The sequence below is a fragment of the Corythoichthys intestinalis genome, chromosome 21 (genome assembly GCF_030265065.1).
Source record: "Corythoichthys intestinalis isolate RoL2023-P3 chromosome 21, ASM3026506v1, whole genome shotgun sequence".
Taxonomy (NCBI): domain Eukaryota; kingdom Metazoa; phylum Chordata; class Actinopteri; order Syngnathiformes; family Syngnathidae; genus Corythoichthys; species Corythoichthys intestinalis.
Window position 1 is genome coordinate 13,471,669 of NC_080415.1, and position 19,915 is coordinate 13,491,583.

At 39.7% G+C, this 19,915-nt stretch overlaps 1 protein-coding gene across 6 annotated transcripts in view; it reads left to right on the top strand.

Annotated features, from left to right (window-relative positions):
• The window catches only part of ttyh2 (tweety family member 2), a 110,832-nt gene that overhangs the window by 69,070 nt on the left and 21,847 nt on the right, over positions 1–19,915 (top strand). For 4 of the 6 annotated variants that reach the window (XM_057826001.1, XM_057826002.1, XM_057826005.1 and 1 more), the window contains 7 exons: positions 7,482–7,554; positions 11,587–11,656; positions 11,877–11,932; positions 15,895–15,987; positions 16,060–16,152; positions 16,218–16,360; positions 18,517–18,570. In XM_057826001.1, the coding sequence (XP_057681984.1) occupies positions 7,482–7,554; positions 11,587–11,656; positions 11,877–11,932; positions 15,895–15,987; positions 16,060–16,152; positions 16,218–16,360; positions 18,517–18,570 (582 nt within the window). The remainder of the gene's footprint in view (positions 1–7,481; positions 7,555–11,586; positions 11,657–11,876; positions 11,933–15,894; positions 15,988–16,059; positions 16,153–16,217; positions 16,361–18,516; positions 18,571–19,915) is intronic. The other 2 variants (XM_057826003.1, XM_057826004.1) reach the window with 1 other exon arrangement.

Genomic DNA, 19,915 nt, shown 5'->3' on the forward strand with positions numbered 1-19,915 from the left:
GTTCACCCGCTGAATCTGTTGAGCATAACGTTAACACTCCATTAGACCCCTGAATCAAATATGATGCGATCCCTTTTGCACTGAAATGAACAAACTGACAAAAAGCAATGAAAACCTTACATAACACACGACTACAAGTTTAGTACAAACTTCCTTATTTAAAACCATGACTTGTTGTTGGCAGCCCCAATGCGATCTTGAAAATGTCATTTGAAAACCTCCCCATCGTTGAACCCTAACACTAGTGTAAAATCTGAATCTGATACCCTAACTATAGCTGAAGCCCGACTACTGTATGTAGCTCAGCTAACACTAAATGTGAATCCTTTTAAAAAAAAATAAAATAAAAAAATAAAGCTGCCTCTAGTTACATGAAATGGCGTTGAAGTTCGACAAGCGCCTACTGCTTGTAACACCATGTAGGGATCTGGACGTAAATGAATGAGCGAGTGTCTGCATGTAATTGGATACACGAGTGGGACGGTGTAACTGCGGCTCGCTTGGAAAGTTGAGTGGGCGTACTTAGAGCCAAAAGTGCACACAACTGGCAGAAAATATCATTGACATCATCGATTAGTCGACTATACTATTATAACCTCAGCATTGACTACTTAGAATTCAACTCACTTTTTAACCTCTATCGCAGGGTTGAAACCCTAATTGCCCCCTGCTAAGAAATCCAGCATGTGCTGGTTTCTGTACGAGCGTATCCAGTACAAAAACACAACACAGCGGTCGTTTTGGGTGGAGCGGAATGTCTTCAGCGAATTGTCACCAAAGGGTGGGGCCCAAAAAAGAGACTTGTTCTACTTTCACAGTGCCACCGCACTAACGTCAACAACGTATCCGATAGCAGAGGGGCAGGCGTACTTATATCTGTGCTATCAGGCTGATATACACAAATCATGGCCGATGAAACCTTGATAAATACGCTTTTTATAAGTTTCACGAGCTCTAGGACACTCGAAAAATGACTCTCATACATCTCGCTGCTAAGCTATATGGTACCTCGATGTTACGGTGACTACTTGTCTGGCTTTAGCATGGACACTCAGCCCTTTTCAGTGATGTGTCCGGTGACAACCCATTAGGGTTGAAAATTGGTTCAGTTTATGTGGCACAACTCAGCCTCAGTTGTTACAACTGGTCTGTGATTGGCCAAGAGTGGCTTCTGTGAAAAAACGTCCTATATCATTGGTTCAATAAAATGTAAACAAAGCTTCACGTGTGGCTATCTAATGACATTTCCTCACCGATATTTTACAACTGTGCTAGCAACCATGCCAAACGGCGGACATCTTTTAACATTGAATAGACGAAAGAGCTCGATTTCCTCGCCAAAAGCAGTCGAGACTCGTTCCACGGTTTCTGCACGACGAATTGAGCAGCAGGAGCAAAGTGGCCGTAGAACGTCACGCGGAGAGAGTGAAACATAAAAGAATGAGACGAGGAGAAGGTGCATCGACATTGAAAACAGTTTTTTCGAGAACCCTCATCGCCTCTGGATAACAAAATAACTGCAACTGAACTTTGTAAAGTTGTTCCTCTTTTAAGGGTTCACTTCTTTTAAGCATTCAATGCTCACATTGTTTTTACACAAAAAATATTGTTTTTAAGATTACAGATTTTCGTTGTTAATGCCGTTCTGCCAAAATATCCTACACCGGCGAAACGTCTACCAATGGCAAGTACTAAGTGTAAGTACTACTATGAGCTTTCAGCTTGTTTTGTTTAGGTGCATACAGGAAGAACGTACTAAAAAAATGCCTTAAGAAAATACTCAAACATAATAATATCAAATAAGGGTGGTTGTGAGAGAATTAAGCATGCATACAGCATCATTGTTATATTAACCTGTTTGACTGTGCCTTCCCATAGCCTTGAGTCTTGGACTGTATCACAATATGCCCAAATATGGACTGTTATGTTCCTGTGTTTTCCAATATGCCCTGAATGAATACAATGGGCGACTGTGGCTTACCAGACTGAGCTTATCATCGTTCTAGCCAGTGCTGGTGTTCAAGGTTATAACTTGAGGTGTTTTTCTGTAACTTGAGATGTTTTTACCACGATATGCTATAGTAAGTTTCAGTTTTGTTTCTATTATGTCAACCCATAAATAGAGGCATGCCCTGTATGGGGTTATATTGCTGACACTATTCTGACACAGAAAATAATATTGAGCAAAAAAAATTTTACTCTGTGCCGCTCAATTCCCCCGCCCTGCTCTCGCTCCGTATCTCGACTCCTGTGCTCGTCGGTTTGTTTTCTCTGCGCGCTGAGTTGAGCACACGCATTACCAACGTGTCACGAAGCCAACCAATCAGAGAGCTGGTGGAAGTACACTGGCCCTCCAATTATCACTTGTTACATTCGCCCGGAAAAAGCAAAGGTGACTGGCTTCAACGGGAGAACGACGACTTCGTTGAAACAACTTATGACACTATTTATTATCATTAAAATTGTCTCGTGTACTTTAGCGATGTAATATTAGGCCTGCCTTATCTGGGTTTCCTCATATTTTAAAACAGTAACTTCAGCCTGTGACTGACGAAGTGTACTTCCGCCAGCTCTCTGATTGGTTGGCTTCGTGACACGTTGGTAATGCGTGTGCTCAACTCAGCGCGCAGAGAAAACAAACCAACGAGCACAGGAGTCGAGATACGGAGCGAGAGCAGGACGGGGGAATTGAGCGGCACAGAGTAAATTTTTTTTGCTCAATATTATTTTCTGTGCTCAAAATCTACGATTGCTCGCTTAAAATCTTTAACTGCTCGCGCAAAAGATTTTTTTGTGCTCGAAATCTAGTTTAATGTGCTCAATATCCATTATTGCTCGCTCAGATTTAGGTCAATGTGCTCAATATCCCTTATTGCCCGCTCAGATTTAGGTTAATGTGCTCAATATCCATTGTTGCTCACTCAGAATAGTGTCAGCAATATAACCCCATAGCCCTGCATTTCTCTTTTGTCCACATGCGGAGAGGACGCTTTGTGAGTGGCTCCGCGTCTGTACCCGAGAGCTCTTGTTCATAAAGTCTTCGGAGCAAGACAATCCTTGGCTAATTCTGATTCTGTACTCTTATTTGATACTTGTCTTGGTGTTCAAAAGTTTATTTCCCTGACAGTGGTTTAAATACACTACGTGATTTATGTGGTCAACATATAAACACTCTGCTTTAAAGCTACCACAAGAAAATACAGTGCTTAAAAGCTATCAGCGAAAAACACACACCAAAAGTATTTTGAGGCAATGGAAAGGTAAAAAAAAAAAAAAAACGAAACGAAAACAATGCGTACTCGCTGCTTTTAACTGATGTGCGCATGCGTGCACAAGCGCCCTCGGCATTCGTAGACGTTTCGCCATATAGGATATTTTGGCAGAACAACGTTTCAAAGTAAGATTTGTTCTTGGGCACGTTTGAAAACACGGTACTGTGAACTAAATAAATTGTCCCAAAAAAGTTTGACTTTTAATTGGTATTTTTTACTATTTAGTTACATAAATGTGGTCTATAAACTGTGCAAAACCTTATTGTTGATGAAAATACACCGCAAGTCTGATGTTTATGTGTTTTGTTTTTGTTTTTGTTACGTCCGCTTTTCACTTCCTGACAGCGTCTATGTCAGGCTACGTGGCCTTTACTTTACCATCTTCAAACTCTCATTAGAAACTGGTTTGAAACCCCAATCAGACCTCCTACTTTAAACAACTGCTATCTGACCAGCTCAATATAAAACCCAGATTTGGAGCCTTGTACATCCCACTCTTGACACTTTAACCTTTTAGTCATGCTCTATAGTGATGGCAGGATTCCCTTTTTTCCTGATTTGTGCTCTTGAATGTGTCCTTTATCTGAGGATGACCATATTTTGATTTCCGAAAAAAGAGGACTCTAGGCCCAGCCTTGAGATACTTGAATTTTACTCAAACTTCACTCAAAGAGGCCTCTATATCACTTTAATATATTTAAAGTGTGCCTCCTCCATCTGGATAGAAAAATTCAGTTTTATTTTAAAATAAAAAATAATAGCCATATAGTATATAACCAACGACACAAATTCATATACTCAGAGGTTACTCTACAAGCTTTAATATTCCTAAAAATAATCAAGCAAAAAAACAAAAACTGGAATTAAATATTGATAATAATAATAATAATAATAATAATAATACAGTGGTATGAAAAAGTATCAGGCCCTTTTGGAATAGCTCACATTTATGCATACAATCACCATCAAATATGATCTGAACTTTGTCATAATCACACAGATGAAAAAACAGTGTAACTAAAACCACCCAAACATTTATAGATTTTCATATGTTAATAAGGATAGTATTCAAACAATGACAGGAGGGGGAAAAATAAGTAAGTGAACCATCACATTTAATATTTTGTGGCCCCTCCTTTGGCTGCAATAATTTCAACCAGACGCTTCCTGTAGCTGCAGATCAGTCTGGCACATCGATCATTCATCGATCGATTAATCTTGGCCCATTCTTCTCTACAAAACTGCTATAGTTCAGTCAGATTCCTGGAATGGCTGGCATGAATCACTGTCTTTAGCTCATGCCACAGCATCTCAATGGGGTTCAAGTCTGAATTTTGACTTAGCTACTCCTGAACGTGTATTTTGTTGGTCTGAAACCATTCTGAAGTTGATTTATTTCTGTATTTTGGATCATTGTCTTGTTGCTGCATCCATCCTCTTTTTAGCTTTCACTGTCTGACAGACGGCCCCAGGTTTTCCTGCAAAACATCCTGATAAACTTTTGAATTCACTAATAATTTGTCCAGGCCCTGAGGTAGCAAAACACCCTCAAATCATGATGCTCCCTCCACCATGCTTCACGGTGGGGATGAGGTGTTAATGCTGAACCCTCACACATGACGTTGTGTGTTACTCCCAAACAAGTCAAGTTGGGTTTCATCAGTCCACAAAATGTTTTGCCAAAACGTCTGTGGAGTGTCCAAGTGCCTTTTTGCGAACACTAAACGAGCAACAGTGTTTTTTTTGTTGTTGTTTTTTTAGACAGCAGTGGCTTCCTCTTTGGAGTCCTTCCATGAACACCATTCTTGGCCATAGTTTTACATGTAATTGATGTGTGCACAGAGATATTGGACTGTGCCAGTGATTTCTGTAAGTCTTTAGCAGACACTCTAGGGTTCATTTTTTACCTCTCCGAGTATTCTGCTCTTGGCGTCATCTTTGATGGACGGCCACTCCTTGGGAGAGAAGAGACAGTGCCAAACTCTCTACATTTGTAGACAACTTCTCTGACTGTCGATTAATGTTGATTTAAATGTGATTTCTATGGTCTTCATGTGATGTAAAGCACTTTGAATTGCCTTGTGTTGAATTGTGCTATATAAATAAATTTGCCTTGCCTTGCCTTGCCTAATGAACATCCAGACTTTTAGAGATGGTTTTGTACCCTTTTCCAGCTTTACACAACTCAACAATCCTTGATCGCAGGCTTCAGAGAGCTCTTTTGACCGAGCCATGATGCACATCAGACAATGCTTCTTATCAAGACAATTCTTACCAGGTGTGGGTTTTATAGTGGGCAGGGCAGCTTTAAAGCACTCATCAGTTATTGGGCACACACCTCACTTAAATTGTTAGGTAATAATTGGTTTCAATTGCTCTTGAAGTCTCCTTAGGCAGAGGGTTCACTTATTTCCCCCCTTCTATCATTGTTTCCATGCATCCTCATTAATATATGAAAACCTATAAATGTTTGGGTGGTTTTAGTTAAAGCAGACACTGTTTTTACATCTGTGTGACTTTGACAAAAATCAGATCACATTTGATGGTGATTTTATGCAGAAATGTGAGACATTCCAAAAGGTTCAGATACTTTTTCATACCACTGTATAATTGAAATGTCGTCCAGTCATTACACACACACGGTAGGCTATATGACAGCTAAACATTTTTATGAATTACTATCTCGACAGTTGTCGTTGACAAATAGTTATTCCCACTCAATTGTTATTCACATTCAATGTTCTACATTACACACAAACAATAACTGAAATCAACCGACATACGATTCCGCCAGCATGTTTTCAAATGCAGTAGTTTAAAACTATATTTCCCATAATGCCTACCGCGGCTTAGCTCACTGAAAGCTTTCCTATTAGTATGCACCGGTAGCCGAGGTAGATCAAACATTGCTATAAAAGTCGGCAGTATCACGATGCGACACCAAACGGGATTTTACAAATCACACCAGTGCAAAAAGCTCTGACAGACGTCAGCGGATGCCAAAAAGTAAGTTTAGCAAATGTACATACCAATAGCATTTGCGCTCCTGTCATGACAAAGGTTTGCTTGTGAATGAGAATTGACAGTTGACGCCATGATAAAGCCAGTCTTTGACTGCGCACGCATGTGCAAATTTGTATCCAAATTAGAATAAAGGTATTTTTGTCTTAATTACTCTTTTGGGTATATGAGCATTTCATTGCATACCTATTGATCGTAATAAAAGTCGTAACAACTGTACAGGCTCTCTGGGAACATGTCACAGGCAGCACAGTATCATTGTATCCTGTGCAAAGCGTCAGTCAATTTCAACATACGCTAATTAGTCCTGTGAAAAATAATGAAAACCGGACAAATTCATGAATTTATAAAACCCCGCCAGACACACCGGACAGGATGTGAAAAGTGGACATGTCCGGGAAAAGAGGACATTTGGTCACCCTACTTTATCCGATGTTGGCTGGAGACAGCAGAAGCTAATCTTTCACCCTTGAGTTAGCTTCTAGCTAGCAGAGTGTAGCCGAGTTTCTGATTTTCAGCCCTTTCCTCCTCCGGGAAGAGAGTTCACAGAAGCGTAAAATCCACCGGAACGTCCGTCCATCCAGCCGTGCATCCCCCTGTCGCCCTCGATCGCTCATCTACGGTCGCCCTACAAACCACAACAACACATGCGCTGCCACCCCACTTCAACCCGCATTTAGCTCCAAGCCCCTTTGTCAAAATGTCCCACGGGATGCTCTTTTTTTTTTCCTACTTGCCTGGAAATCATGAGCAAACCACTCTTCAGACAGGGCACAGTGTACCATCATGAAATAAGGCTACATTCCACTAGCACTGTTATAGTGATTTTTGACTTTTAGTAATCCACTGATGGACGTATGGTTTGTGTTTTAATGGACCTTTTACTTGCTTAGTGTCTGATGGCTTGATGAGATCATCTTTTGTCCTTGAGGGTGCAGAGAACAGCTGCATTTCTTCTTTTTTATTTTGACAACTGGCCTGTGACATCATTGTTTCAAACCCTCAGGAGGTGACACTCCGATTCAGTTAAGACTAGACTTGCTTTGGAATTCTTTTGTCCACAAAGTGCTTATTCGTTTGCTGTAAACTCAGATAAATTATCATGGCTGCACATTAGACAAGGTTTCAAACTCATTTTTGAACTATTTGAATGTGATTGTGTCAACATGTGTTTAAATACTCCATTAGGATGATGGTGTGTGGGGTTCTGACGTTGATAATCAGCTGGGTTTCGCTCGGAGCTGAGCTGGCCGCTGCCGTGGTGAGTTAATCGGCATGGTACACTACAATCTGTTCTAAATTTATTTATCTTTCTAATCATTTATCCCGTTATTGCTGCTGTTAACTGGTACCCTGTGTTTTGTCTTTTAAATTTCGTCTTTGTCTTTTGGATGATAATACTTATGAGATATATTTTGGTCATCACAAAATGTGTTTGTCTTTGTCTAATATTTGTTGACAAAAACCCAATACTGATTTTTTGTTTGTTTGTTTTAGTCCACGTTGACTAAAAATGCTTTTGAATTAACATTGACATACAAGCGCATATTGTACGGTCTACAACGCCAATTTGGTGATAATACACAGTCAGCAGGAAAACAGTACATTATCTTCAATGAATTATACCGACCTGGATACCACCAAATGCATGTTTAAGAATAAAAAAAAAAAAAAAAAAGTTTAAGAGGACGCTCGCCATTAGCATTAGGCTAAGGCTAACGCGAATGCTATGCTAACACTACAAGTTACATTCAGTGTGTGATGATGACTCAGCACAGACATTTAAGGCTAAAGCAACATTGCATATTCTTTCTGGGCAAGATATGAAAACAAATCTTACCGCATAGACTTCATAATTATATTGACAGGACACTATCCCCAGACACTGCGCCACGCCTTCAAGTAGGGGGCCGTCCCACACTCCACTTAAGTCACTTGCAGTTAATCTCAAACACATGCAGCGATCCAACATATGATTTACGTTGAAAAAGTGCAAAAACTGTACCGCATACAAACAGGAAGGATTGTCTCAGGAGTGATTTGTTCGAGGATTCAAGGTAATAATTATATTTTTCGTACCATGCGTGCATTTTGAAACGTTGTGAAAAAAATCAATGGGAGAAATTAACCGCTACAGCATTGGCGTCATATTTCGTAATATTTACGTAAAATAAATGCTAACTGCCCGTTTTTTTTTGTTTTTTTTTTTTTTTGTTTTTTTTTTTTTGCTTTTAACTAAGAATCGAGAATGTTTTACGTTCATATCTATTGGGGTTGGGAACCTCTTGGTAACTCATGATACAATATCATTTGCGATACAAAGCTCACGACAAAGATGATCTTACGATACGACGACTATCAATACACTGGTCAGGAAAATTTAATATTCTACAAAACAACTAATAAACAGAATATAGCTATTTTTAATCCTATTGCTGTGAATTGGAATGAGTTTATCACTAGTAGATGACCAATCTGTTTAAGCTGGGAGGGTGGCAGCGAATGAACATTTGGTCTTTCGCTGCCATCCCTCCCACTTCAAATGGATTGGACATCTATTGCGGACAATGGCAACCAATGAATTTAATTTGGGCGCATTTCAGGCCATTTGCTGTTGATTTTTAGTCACTTCTTGTTGATTTTGAGGCATTTATGGGTCACTCCCTGTTGATTTTGGGGCATTTATGGGTCACTTCCGGTTTATTTTGGGTTACAGAACAGGAAGTGGCCCAAGATTCTCCCTAAGTGGCAGTGACTCAAACTCAACAGAAAGTGACCTGTAAATGCCCTAAAATGAACAAAAAGTAACCTGTAAGCGCCCCAACAATATCGATTCTTGGCAGGAGCATATCGATAACCTTTTGGGATACAAAGTATCACGATATATCACCATATTTTGTCACACCCCCAATGTCTATAAAGAATTCAGGGATTTAAGCGTTCATTCACAATAATTCTCAACGTAAAAAGCTCTTTGTGGTGATAAGGAGGCGCTAAAGTGACTTAAAGACTAGCAGCACATTCGACATATTTACGTACAATAAATGCTAACTGCCCGGTTCTTCGTTCTTTAACAAAGAATCGAGACTGTTTTACGTCCATATCTATAAAGAATTCAGGGATTTACGCATTTATTCACAAGAATTTTCAACGGAAAAAAGCTCCTTGTGGTGATAAGGCGGCGCCACAGTGGCTTAAAGACTAGCAGCACATTTGACATATTTACCTTAAATAAATGCTAAGTGCACTTTTTTTTTTTTTTTTTGCTTTTAACCAAGAATCAAGACTGTTTTACGTCCACATCTAGAAACAATTCAGGGATTTACGCATTTATTCACAAGAATTTTCAACGGAAAAAGCTCTTTGTGGTAATAAGGCGGCTCCACAGTGGCTTAAAGACTAGCAGCACATTTGACATATTTACACTACCGTTCAAAAGTCTGGGGTCGCTTTGACCCCAAACTTTTGAACCGTAAGGTATCATATGGGATTTTTCATTATGTACAATCCGGTTCAAAAGTTTGGGGTCAAAGCGACCCCAAACATTTGAACGGTTGCGTACGTAAATTAAATGCTAACTACCCGTTTTTGCTTTTAACCAGGAATGGAGACTGTTTTACTTCCATATCTATAAAAAATTCAGGGATTTAAAAATTTATTCACAACCCAAAAAGCTCTTTGTCTGCGTTTTCACTCGGTCAGCTTTGACGGAGATAGGCCCCCTTGTAATCGGCCCCGCGCCCAGTGTCCCATCAATAAATTACGAAGTCTATGCTTACCGTGTGTGCAAGCCTTGAGAGGAGAGGATGCTGGCGAGTTGGGGGCTTAGAGGGCGGTGAACATCACATGGGTGACACTTACAGACATTGCTACAATGCAGGCTAACTACACATAAATTGTCACACATTGTGAACATGTGACGGAAACTATTGCGCATTTTCGTCTCGTCTCATTAGACAAAAACTGGCACTCGTCTCGTTAGGTTTTAGTCTCCCAAAACACATTTTTAGCTCGTTTTCATCTCGTCTTCGTCATGAAAAAAAGTGTTCGTTGACGAAATACTTTCATTATCCTCGTTGTTGACGAAAAACACTGCTGGTACCTTTAGGCGAGTGTAGATGTAATCACAGAAACGAGCCGGAAGAGATAATAAGGCTCGTTGGACGATGAGGAAAAGGTCTCATTAGTGAAGTATGCACAATTCACGACATCGGACTGTGTTGCTAAATGTCCGTTTGCACTCTAGTCCTGTAGCGTGGTTCGAATTTGGAGAAGGAATTTTTGTTTATATACCGGAATTAGTTTCAAAAGTTGTGTTATAAGTAAAGATGTCCGATCACGTCATTTTCAAAGTATCGGAATCGGCAAAAAAATATCGGACATGCCTTTTTTAATATTTATATTTATTTTTTTAATTAAATCGTTTTCTAATTGTATTTAACGTTACAGACAAAACTTTGTCTTACACTCATCCAGAGTCTTTAGTTTTGGCTTAAAGTAGGCTATCAAATTTATCGTGTTAACAGCAGCAATAACATTAAAATATTCAACGCAATTAATGCATGCGCCGCACTACCCTCTCACGCGTTGGTGCGTTCAATCTATAATGGCACTGTTTTACATATACTGTACATAGAGCTAAAGGCAACGTAAAATGAGTAGAGAATTTTGGCTTCCCATTATGCATTTGGGCAGAAGTTAAATGGCTGCAGTATCATTTATATGAAAGATCAATAAATACACTAGATGGCAATATTTAGTCACAATATACAAAGTCAGATTTATCCTTTAAGAATTACAAGTCTTTCTATCCGTGGATCCCTCTCACAGAAAGAATGTTAATAATGTAAATGCCATCTTGAGGATTTATTGTCATGATAAACAAGTACAGTACTTATGTACTGTATATTGAATGTATATATTCGTTCGAGTTTTATTCATTTTTTTCTTAATGCATTGCCAAAATGTATATGATCGGGAAAAATTATCGGGAATGATTGGAATTGAATCTGGAGCAAAAAAAAAAAAAAAAAAAAGCAATCGGATCGGGAAATAACGGGATCGGCAGATACTCAAACTAAAACAATTGGGATCGGACCGGGAGCAAAAAAACATGATCGGAACAACCCTACTTATAACCCATAGTTGCGCGATCGCAAGTATAGTAAGGATTCACCTTCAGGTTTTGACTTCAAGTTTCAAGCCTGGATTGTTAAACTTAGGTTTTCAAAGCAATATTACAAGACGGAGTGAAGATTTTCCTGCATTTGAGAGTGCTGTGTGTTATTTTTAGGGTATCAGTGACTTCTGTGTGGCACCTGACAAGTTCATCACGAGTAAAATCACAGGCCTCCTCGGCACAGGTGCGGTAATAACACTGAGACATCATCAGCTACAATGTCGCTTTATTAAGTAATTTACTGTCTTTGATGGGGTAGGCGTCCAATCCTCATGACTTGAGATAGCTAGCAGTGACAATCCATTCAGTAATATTCACTGCCAGCGCTCACTGTTCAAATGAATTGGATGTCTATCTCCATCAATGGCAGCCAGTGAGTTAACAGTTTGTTCGCTTGCTTGCAGAAATCATTCATTACTATGTTTACTGCAACCAGACGGTGACCAACCCATGGCAGAAGGTAAACTCTTAATAATAGTAATAAATATACAGTGGTATGAAAAAGTATCTGAACCTTTTGGAATTTCTCACATTTCTGCATAAAATCATAAAATGTGTTCTCATCTTTGTCAAAATCACAGAGATGTAAAAATAGTGTCTGCTTTAACTAAAACCACCTAAACATTTTGAGGTTTTCATATTTTAATGAGGATAAGCATGCACACAATGACAGAAGAGGGGAAGATAAGTCAGTGAACCCTCTGCCTAAGGAGACTTAAAGAGCAATTGAAACCAATTTTTACCAAACAATTTAAGTCAGGTGTGTGCCCAATCACTGATGAGTGGTTTAAAGCTGCCCTACCCACTATAAAACACACACCTGGTAAGAAAGATACAAAACCATCTCTAAAAGTCTGAATGTTCATCAATCGACAGTGCGAGAAATTGTCTACAAACAAAGACATGGCACTGTTGCTTCTCTCCCAAGGAGTGGTCGTCCACATAAGATGCTGCCAAGAGTTCAGCGCAGAATACTCAGAAGAGAGGTAAAAAGAACCCTAGAGTGTCTGCTGAAGATTTACAGAAATCACTGGCATAGTCCAATATCTTAACTATATGTGAAACTATGGCCAAGCATGGTGGGAGGACTCAACGGAGGAAGCCACTGCTGTGTAAAAACATTGTTGCTTGTTTAATGTTCACAAAAAGGCACTTGCACACTCCACAGAAGTTTTGGCAAAACATTTTGTGGACTGATGAAACCAAAGTTGAATTGTTTGGGAGTGACACACATCATGTGTGGAGGAAAAATGGAACAGCTCACCAATATCAACCACTCATCCCCAACGTGAAGCATAGTAGAGTGAGCATCATGATTTGGGGCTGTTTTGCTGCCTCAGAGCCCTGACAACTTGCAATCATTAATGAAAGAATGAATTCAAAAGTTTATCAGGATGTTTTGCAGGATGTTTTGCAGGAAAACCTGAGGCCGTCTGTCAGTTGAAAGCTAAAAAGAGGATGGATGCTACAACAAGACAATGAATCAAAACACAGAAGTAAATCAATTTCAGAATTGTTTCAGAAGACAAAATACACGTTCTGGAGTGGCCAAGTCAAAGTCCAGACTTGAACCCCATTGCTGTGGCATGACCTAAAGACAGTGATTCATGCCAGACATCCCAGGAATCTGAACTACAACAGTTTTGTCGAGAAAAATGAGCCAAGATCGATGTGCCGGACTGATCTGCAGCTACAGGAAGCGTCTGGTTGAAGTTATTGCTGCCAAAGGGGGCAGACAAAATATTAAATGTGATGGTTCGCTTACTTATTTTGCCCCCTTCTGTCATTGTTTGCATACTTTCCCCTTTAAAATATGAAAACCTATAAATGTTTGGGTGGTTTTAGTTAAAGCAGGCACTGTTTTTACATCTGTGTGATTTTGACAAAGATCAGATCACATTTGACGGTGATTTTATGCAAAAATGTGAGAAATTCCAAAAAGTTCCGATACTTTTTCATACCACTGTATGAAATGGAGAAGAAAAAAAAAGGCAATTTTCTCTTTTCACAGATTCTTGTATTCTCTTGATAAACAGGAGATGATGACACACAATTCAGGAACAAACTGAAGGCAATGACCACCTATGATAAAATACATTTGTTAAGGAAAGAATAATTAAAAGCTGGCCGGCCAGGAGAAATGTCCCACACAGAGGCCCCCAAGTAGACCTGCCCCGTTCTTCGAGATCATATAGTTTATACGTATTTGTTGTTAAGCCAGGCGGGAGGCTATTCCAACCTTTTCATTAAAAAAAACTAGGCAGCTTTTTAATGGGTTCGTGACCTTGCTACAGAGAAGATGCTGAGAACTGTGCAAATCTTATCCGGTACAAAATGATATAAAAATGAATGTACCAAGTACAATAAACAAACATGTGAGAACAAATATATCTACAATGGTTACATATTTAATTTGAAAATGCGATTTCTGGAGAAATTGCGATGCTGGCTTTGCTTTCGCAGGTAAACCCCTTGGGGTCATGCCTGCTGATTTCAGGTCACTTCCTGTTGATTTGGGGACATTTAAGGGTCGCTTCCTGTTGATACCAGGTCACTTCCTGTTGATATTTTGACGTACATGGTCGCCATGGCATCGACTTAAATATGTGTCAATGGAATACAAATACTTTGGCATCAATGGAAATATGGCCGTCAATGGCATGGACATACATTGGTGTCAATGGCATGGACGTACAAGGCCTACAGTGGAATCCAAGTACATTGGCATCAATAGAATCGAGATACATAACTGTCAATGGCATCGACATACATGACTGTCAATGGCATGGACGTGCATGTCTGTCAATGGCATGGACATGCATGGCTGTCAACGGCATGGACGTATATGGCCGGCAAAGGCAGGGACATACATGGCCGTCAATGGCAGGGACGTGCATTGGTGTAAATGGCATGGACATACATGGCTTACAATGGAATCCAAGTACATTGGCATCAATAGAATCAAGATACATGGCTGTCAATGGCATCAACATAGATGAGATTCAAGGGCTTGACGTGCATGGCTGTCAATGGCGCAGATGTGCATTGCTGTCAATTGCATGGATGTGCATGGCTGTCGATGGCATCGAGATACATGACTGTCAATGGCATGGACGTGCGTGGATGTCAATGGCATAGATGTACATGGCCGGCAATGGCAAGGACATACATGTCTGTCAAAGGCAAAGACATACATGGCCGTCCATGGCAGGGACGTACATTGCTGTCAATGGCATCAACATACATGAGTTTCAATGGCATTGACGTGCATGGCTGTTAATGGCATAGACTTACTTGGGTGCCAGTTGAATGTCAATGGGCTTTCATGGTAGGTTTTTGGTCAAAAATAACAACCACCAATGTTTTTCTGCCATTAAAAATGAAGGAGAAATTTTGGCCTGTAGAAATGAATGGAACAACGTACTGTATATGGCAATGGCATCCCATTGGAAATGAATGGGAAAGTTTTTGGCAAATTTTGGGGGAAACCATAGGTTTTTGGCCAATTCAAAATTGGATGCCCCTTACCTTCCTGAAATTTTTGATGTATGATTAACGTGAATTGGATAAAAATTGCCGGACTAGATACAGTTTGAAGAATTTTTGCGTGCGTTTTGGCACGAACGGTAATTTTTGGGGGGTCATTCCAAAGATTCCTTGCGACGCGTGAGAATTCTGGTCATTTCGCTATTTGAATGGTGTCGATGGCCAAACGGTTTGGAACAGTTTGCCGAAGAAGCGCCATTCAAAAAAGAAAAAGGAATAACATGGTTGCTTTTGCATTACATGCAAAGCTACCATCAGTTTGTTAGAAACAGCTTTGCACTTGAAGTGTTCATTGAGTTGAGCAGTTGTATGTGGCAATTGCATGTCGATGTGTTTTAGATATTTTGGATTAGTGTTTTAAAGCGTGGGTTTCATTATAACATGCTGTTACAAAAAGCTGGCAAAGGGCTTCAATAAGTTTAAACTGGTGTTTTTAGCCAAGTTTCGGGGTTTCAAAGTAGGGTTTCAAGTCAATACTGTGCTTTAAAGTATATTATTTTGCTTTTTCTGTCCTCTGGTGGCGGGAATGTAGACTTACACCATTTCTGATTGAGACAAATACAAGAGCAGTAAAATGATTTTTATCTTCCTTATAAGTCATCCATCAACTGTCTTAAATACTAACTGCAGTTCTGTGCCACAAATACAATCAATATATCATACCCGTACAACTTCTTTTTGAGCAATGTAAGAAGGAATTGAATCTATTCCCCCCCTCAGTTGATGCCTGATTATAACATAAACATGAAACACTGATCTTTAACTGTATACATGCTGTACTAGCAATTGTCTGTAGTTGCAAATTCAATATTTGAATTTAACATGTCACATTTTCCTTACTTACATAGGTGCTAAATTTTGATTCTTTGTTTGCAGCCTCTGACAGATTTCCAGAGATCCCTGACCACCATGGAGACCCAGATCCAAAACTTCCTGCAGATCGCCGTGCCGCTCTTTCCTACTGCGGAGGTATCTAATAAACAAACACACACACGCATACACAAACTATGGGAATCAACAGTGTTATCTTTCTCCGTGCAGAAAGACTTGTTGGGAATTCAGAATGCCCTCAACTCGTCAGAGACTAGCCTCCACCAACTGACAGCGCTGTTAGACTGCAAGGGGCTCAACAAGGTACAACAGCAATGATAACACCAGCACACTCCGAATAACCGCACAAACTCCCCATGTGTGCTCAGGACTACCGGGATACCATGATGGGCATTTGTTATGATGGCGTGGAGGGTTTGCTCTACCTGTGCCTCTTTTCTGTGCTGGCGGCTTGCGCCTTCACCATCATGCTCTTCACCATCCCCAGAGCATGGAGACAGATAGCCAGAAGGTTAGTATGCTGTCCAAATGTCGATGAATCCCAAATTAAATTCACACTAAATATCCGGAGCATTAAAAAAAAAAAAAGAAAAAGAAAACCTCTGCTCACTAATTATTCATCATACTGAAAACCTCTGCTCACTAATTATTCATCATACTGCCACCATGTCATACAGTTTAATCTAAAAATAGTACTAAAGGTATACAGTGAACTCTCACTTATCATTGTTAATGGGGTCCAGAACCGACCGCGTAAAGTGAAAAACCGCAAAGTAGTGCCCCCACCTTTTTTAACATGTTTTTTGTACACTAGTTAGTACTAGTACTAGTACTAGTTAGTCTGAAATGCATTGCAAAGGTCCTAGTAGAGCTAAGTGTGCACTCTTGTTACCACTATCTTTGGGGCAACTTCTCTCTGGAGCATCAGCTGTGTTTGTGACTTTACGCATTGATGAGTATAGGAGATGAGCTCATTCATGTATGATTATCAACAGTAGGTAGTCATACAGTGGAATGAAAAAGTATCTGAACCTTTTGGAATTTCTCACATTTCTGCATAAAATCACCATCAAATGTGTTCTGATCTTTGTCAAAATCACACAGATGAAAAAAAACTGCTTTGACTAAAACCATCCAAACAATTATAGGTTTTCATTTTTTAATGGTGATAGCATGCAAACAATGACAGAAGAGGGGAAAATACATAAGTGAACCCTCTGCCTAAGGAGACTTAAAGACCAATTGAAGCCAATTTTTACCAAACAATTTAAGTCAGGTGTGTGCCCAATCACTGATGAGTGGTTTAAAGCTGCCCTGCCCACTATAAAACACACATCTGGTAAGAGTTGTCTTGATGAGAAGCATTGTCTGATGTGCAACATGGCTAGGTCAAAAGAGCTGTCTGATGACCTGCAATCAAGGATTGTTGATTTGTGTAAAGCTAAGAAAGGATACAAAACCATCTCTAAAAGTCTGGATGTTCATCAATTGACAATCAGAGAAGTTGTCTACAAATGGAGCGAGTTTGGCACTGTTGCTTCTCTCCCAAGGAGTGGCCGTCCATCAAAGATGACGCCAGGATTTCAGCGCAGAATACTCAGAGAGGTAAGAAAGACCCTTAGAGTGTCTGCTAAAGACTTACAAAAATTACTGGCACAGTCAATATCTATGTGCACACATCAGCTATACCTAAAACTTAGGCCAAGAATGGTGTTCATGGGAGGATTCCACGCAGGAAGCTACTGCTGTCTAAATAGAACATTGTTGCTCGTTTAATGTTTGCAAAAAGTCACTTGGACACTCCACAGAAGTTTTGGTAAAATATTTTGTTGACTGGTGAAACTAAAGTTGAATTATTTGGGAGGAACACACAACGTCATGTGTGGAGGAAAAATTGAATAGCTCACCAACATCGACACCTAATCCCCCCCGTGAAGCATGGTGAAGGGAGTATCATAATTCGGGGCTGTTTTGCTCTCTCGGGGCCTGGACAAGTTGCAAGCATTAATGGAAGAATGAATTCAAAAGTTCATCAGGATGTTTTGTGGGGAAACCTGAGACCGTCTGTCAGACAGTTGGAGCTAAAAAGAGGATGGATCCTGCAACAAAACAATGATCCAAAACACAAGTAAATCTACTTCAGAATGGTTTCAGAACAACAAAATACACGTTCTGGAGTAGCCAAGTCAAAGTCCAGACTTGAACCCCATTGAGATTCTGTGGCATGACCTAAAGACAGCGATTCATGCCAGATATCCCAGGAATCAGACCGGACTACAGCAGCTTTGTAGGGAAGAATAGGCCAACATTAGTCCTGATCGATGTGCCAGACTGATCTGCAGCTACAGGAAGCGTCTGGCTTAAGTTATTGCTGCCAAGGGGGGGGGGCACAACATATTAAAAATGATGGCTCACTAATTGTTTTCCCCCTTCTGTCATTGTTTGCATACTATCATCATTAAAATATGAAAACCTATAAATGTTTGGGTGGTTTTAGTTAAAGCAGACACTGTTTTTTTCATCTGTGGGATTTTGACAAAGATGACATCACATTTGATGGTGATTTTATGCCTAAATGTGAGAAATTCCAAAAGGTTCAGATACTTTTTCATACCACTGTAATCATACGCTAATTTTAATCACTCCACCACCTTTATTGACCTGTAGGAGTCAGAGCAGAGGTGCAAAGAGAGTGACAGGGGAGAGACCTCTATGTAACAGGTGAGTAAGAGAGGAGTAGGAGAGTAATGATTATAAAGTGGAGAAAGGCAAGAAGATGATTATATATACCACACACACACACCCACACACACACAAAGCTTGGACACACCTTTTCATTCGTGGGTTTTCTTTATTTTAATGACTACTTACATTGTAAATTTTTACTGAAGGTAATAAAACCATGAATAGACGTGTGTAATTATGTAGTTAGCAAAAAAGGTGAAATAACTAAAAACGTATAATATTGTAGTATCTTCAAAGTAGCCGCACTTTGCTCTGATCACTTTTTTGCACATTCTTGCTATTCTCTTGATGAGCTTCAAAAAGGAGTCACCTAAAATGGTTTTTGACTTCACAGGTATGCCTTTTCAGGGTTAATTAGTGGAATGTATTGCTTTATTAAGGGGTTTGGGACCTTCATCTGTGTTGCATTGAATGAGGTGTGTCCAAACTTTTGGCCTGTACTGTATGTATGTATGTATGTATGTATGTATGTATGTATGTATGTATGTATGTATGTATGTATGTATGTATGTATGTATGTATAATGTGGACAGGGGTGTGTGGGTGTGTGTAAGGCATATTAGCTTGACCCAGATACTGTATTACTTAAATTCAAGTAATTAGTACTACTTTTCAGGGTTTAAAATTACAGCCATTCTTGTAGCATATGTGCCCCAAATGAAAGCTGTGCGACTAACAAATAGTTGGGAGCAAACAATCAGTGTGTTGTGAGAGAGTCATGGCATTAGCCTCGGATTTTATATATATATATATATATATATATATATATATATATATATATACACATACACAGTGGGGAGAACCAAGTATTTGATACACTGCCGATTTTGCTGGTTTTCCCATTTGCAAGCCATGTAGAGGTCTGTAATTTGTATCATAAGTTCTCTTCAACTGTGAGGGACGGAATCTAATACAAAAATCCAGAAAGTCACATTGTATATATTTTAAATAATAAATTTGTATTTAACTGCATGAAATAAGTATTTGATACATTACCAACTAATAAATATTTCGGCTCTTAGTTCTTTTTTAAGAACCCCTCCTGTTCTCCACTCATTACCGGAAGTAACTGCACCTGTTTGAACTTGTTACCTGTATAAAAGACACCTGTTCACATGCTCAAACAAACTCCAACCTCTCCACAATGGCCAAGAGCAAAGAGCTGTGTAAGGACATCAGGGATAAAATAATAGACCTGAACAAGGCTGGGATGGGCTACAGGAAAATAAGCAAGCAGCTTGGTGAGAAGGTAACAACGGTTGGAGCGATTATTAGAAAATGGAAGAAGTTCAAGTTGACGGTCAATCTGCCTCGTTCTGGG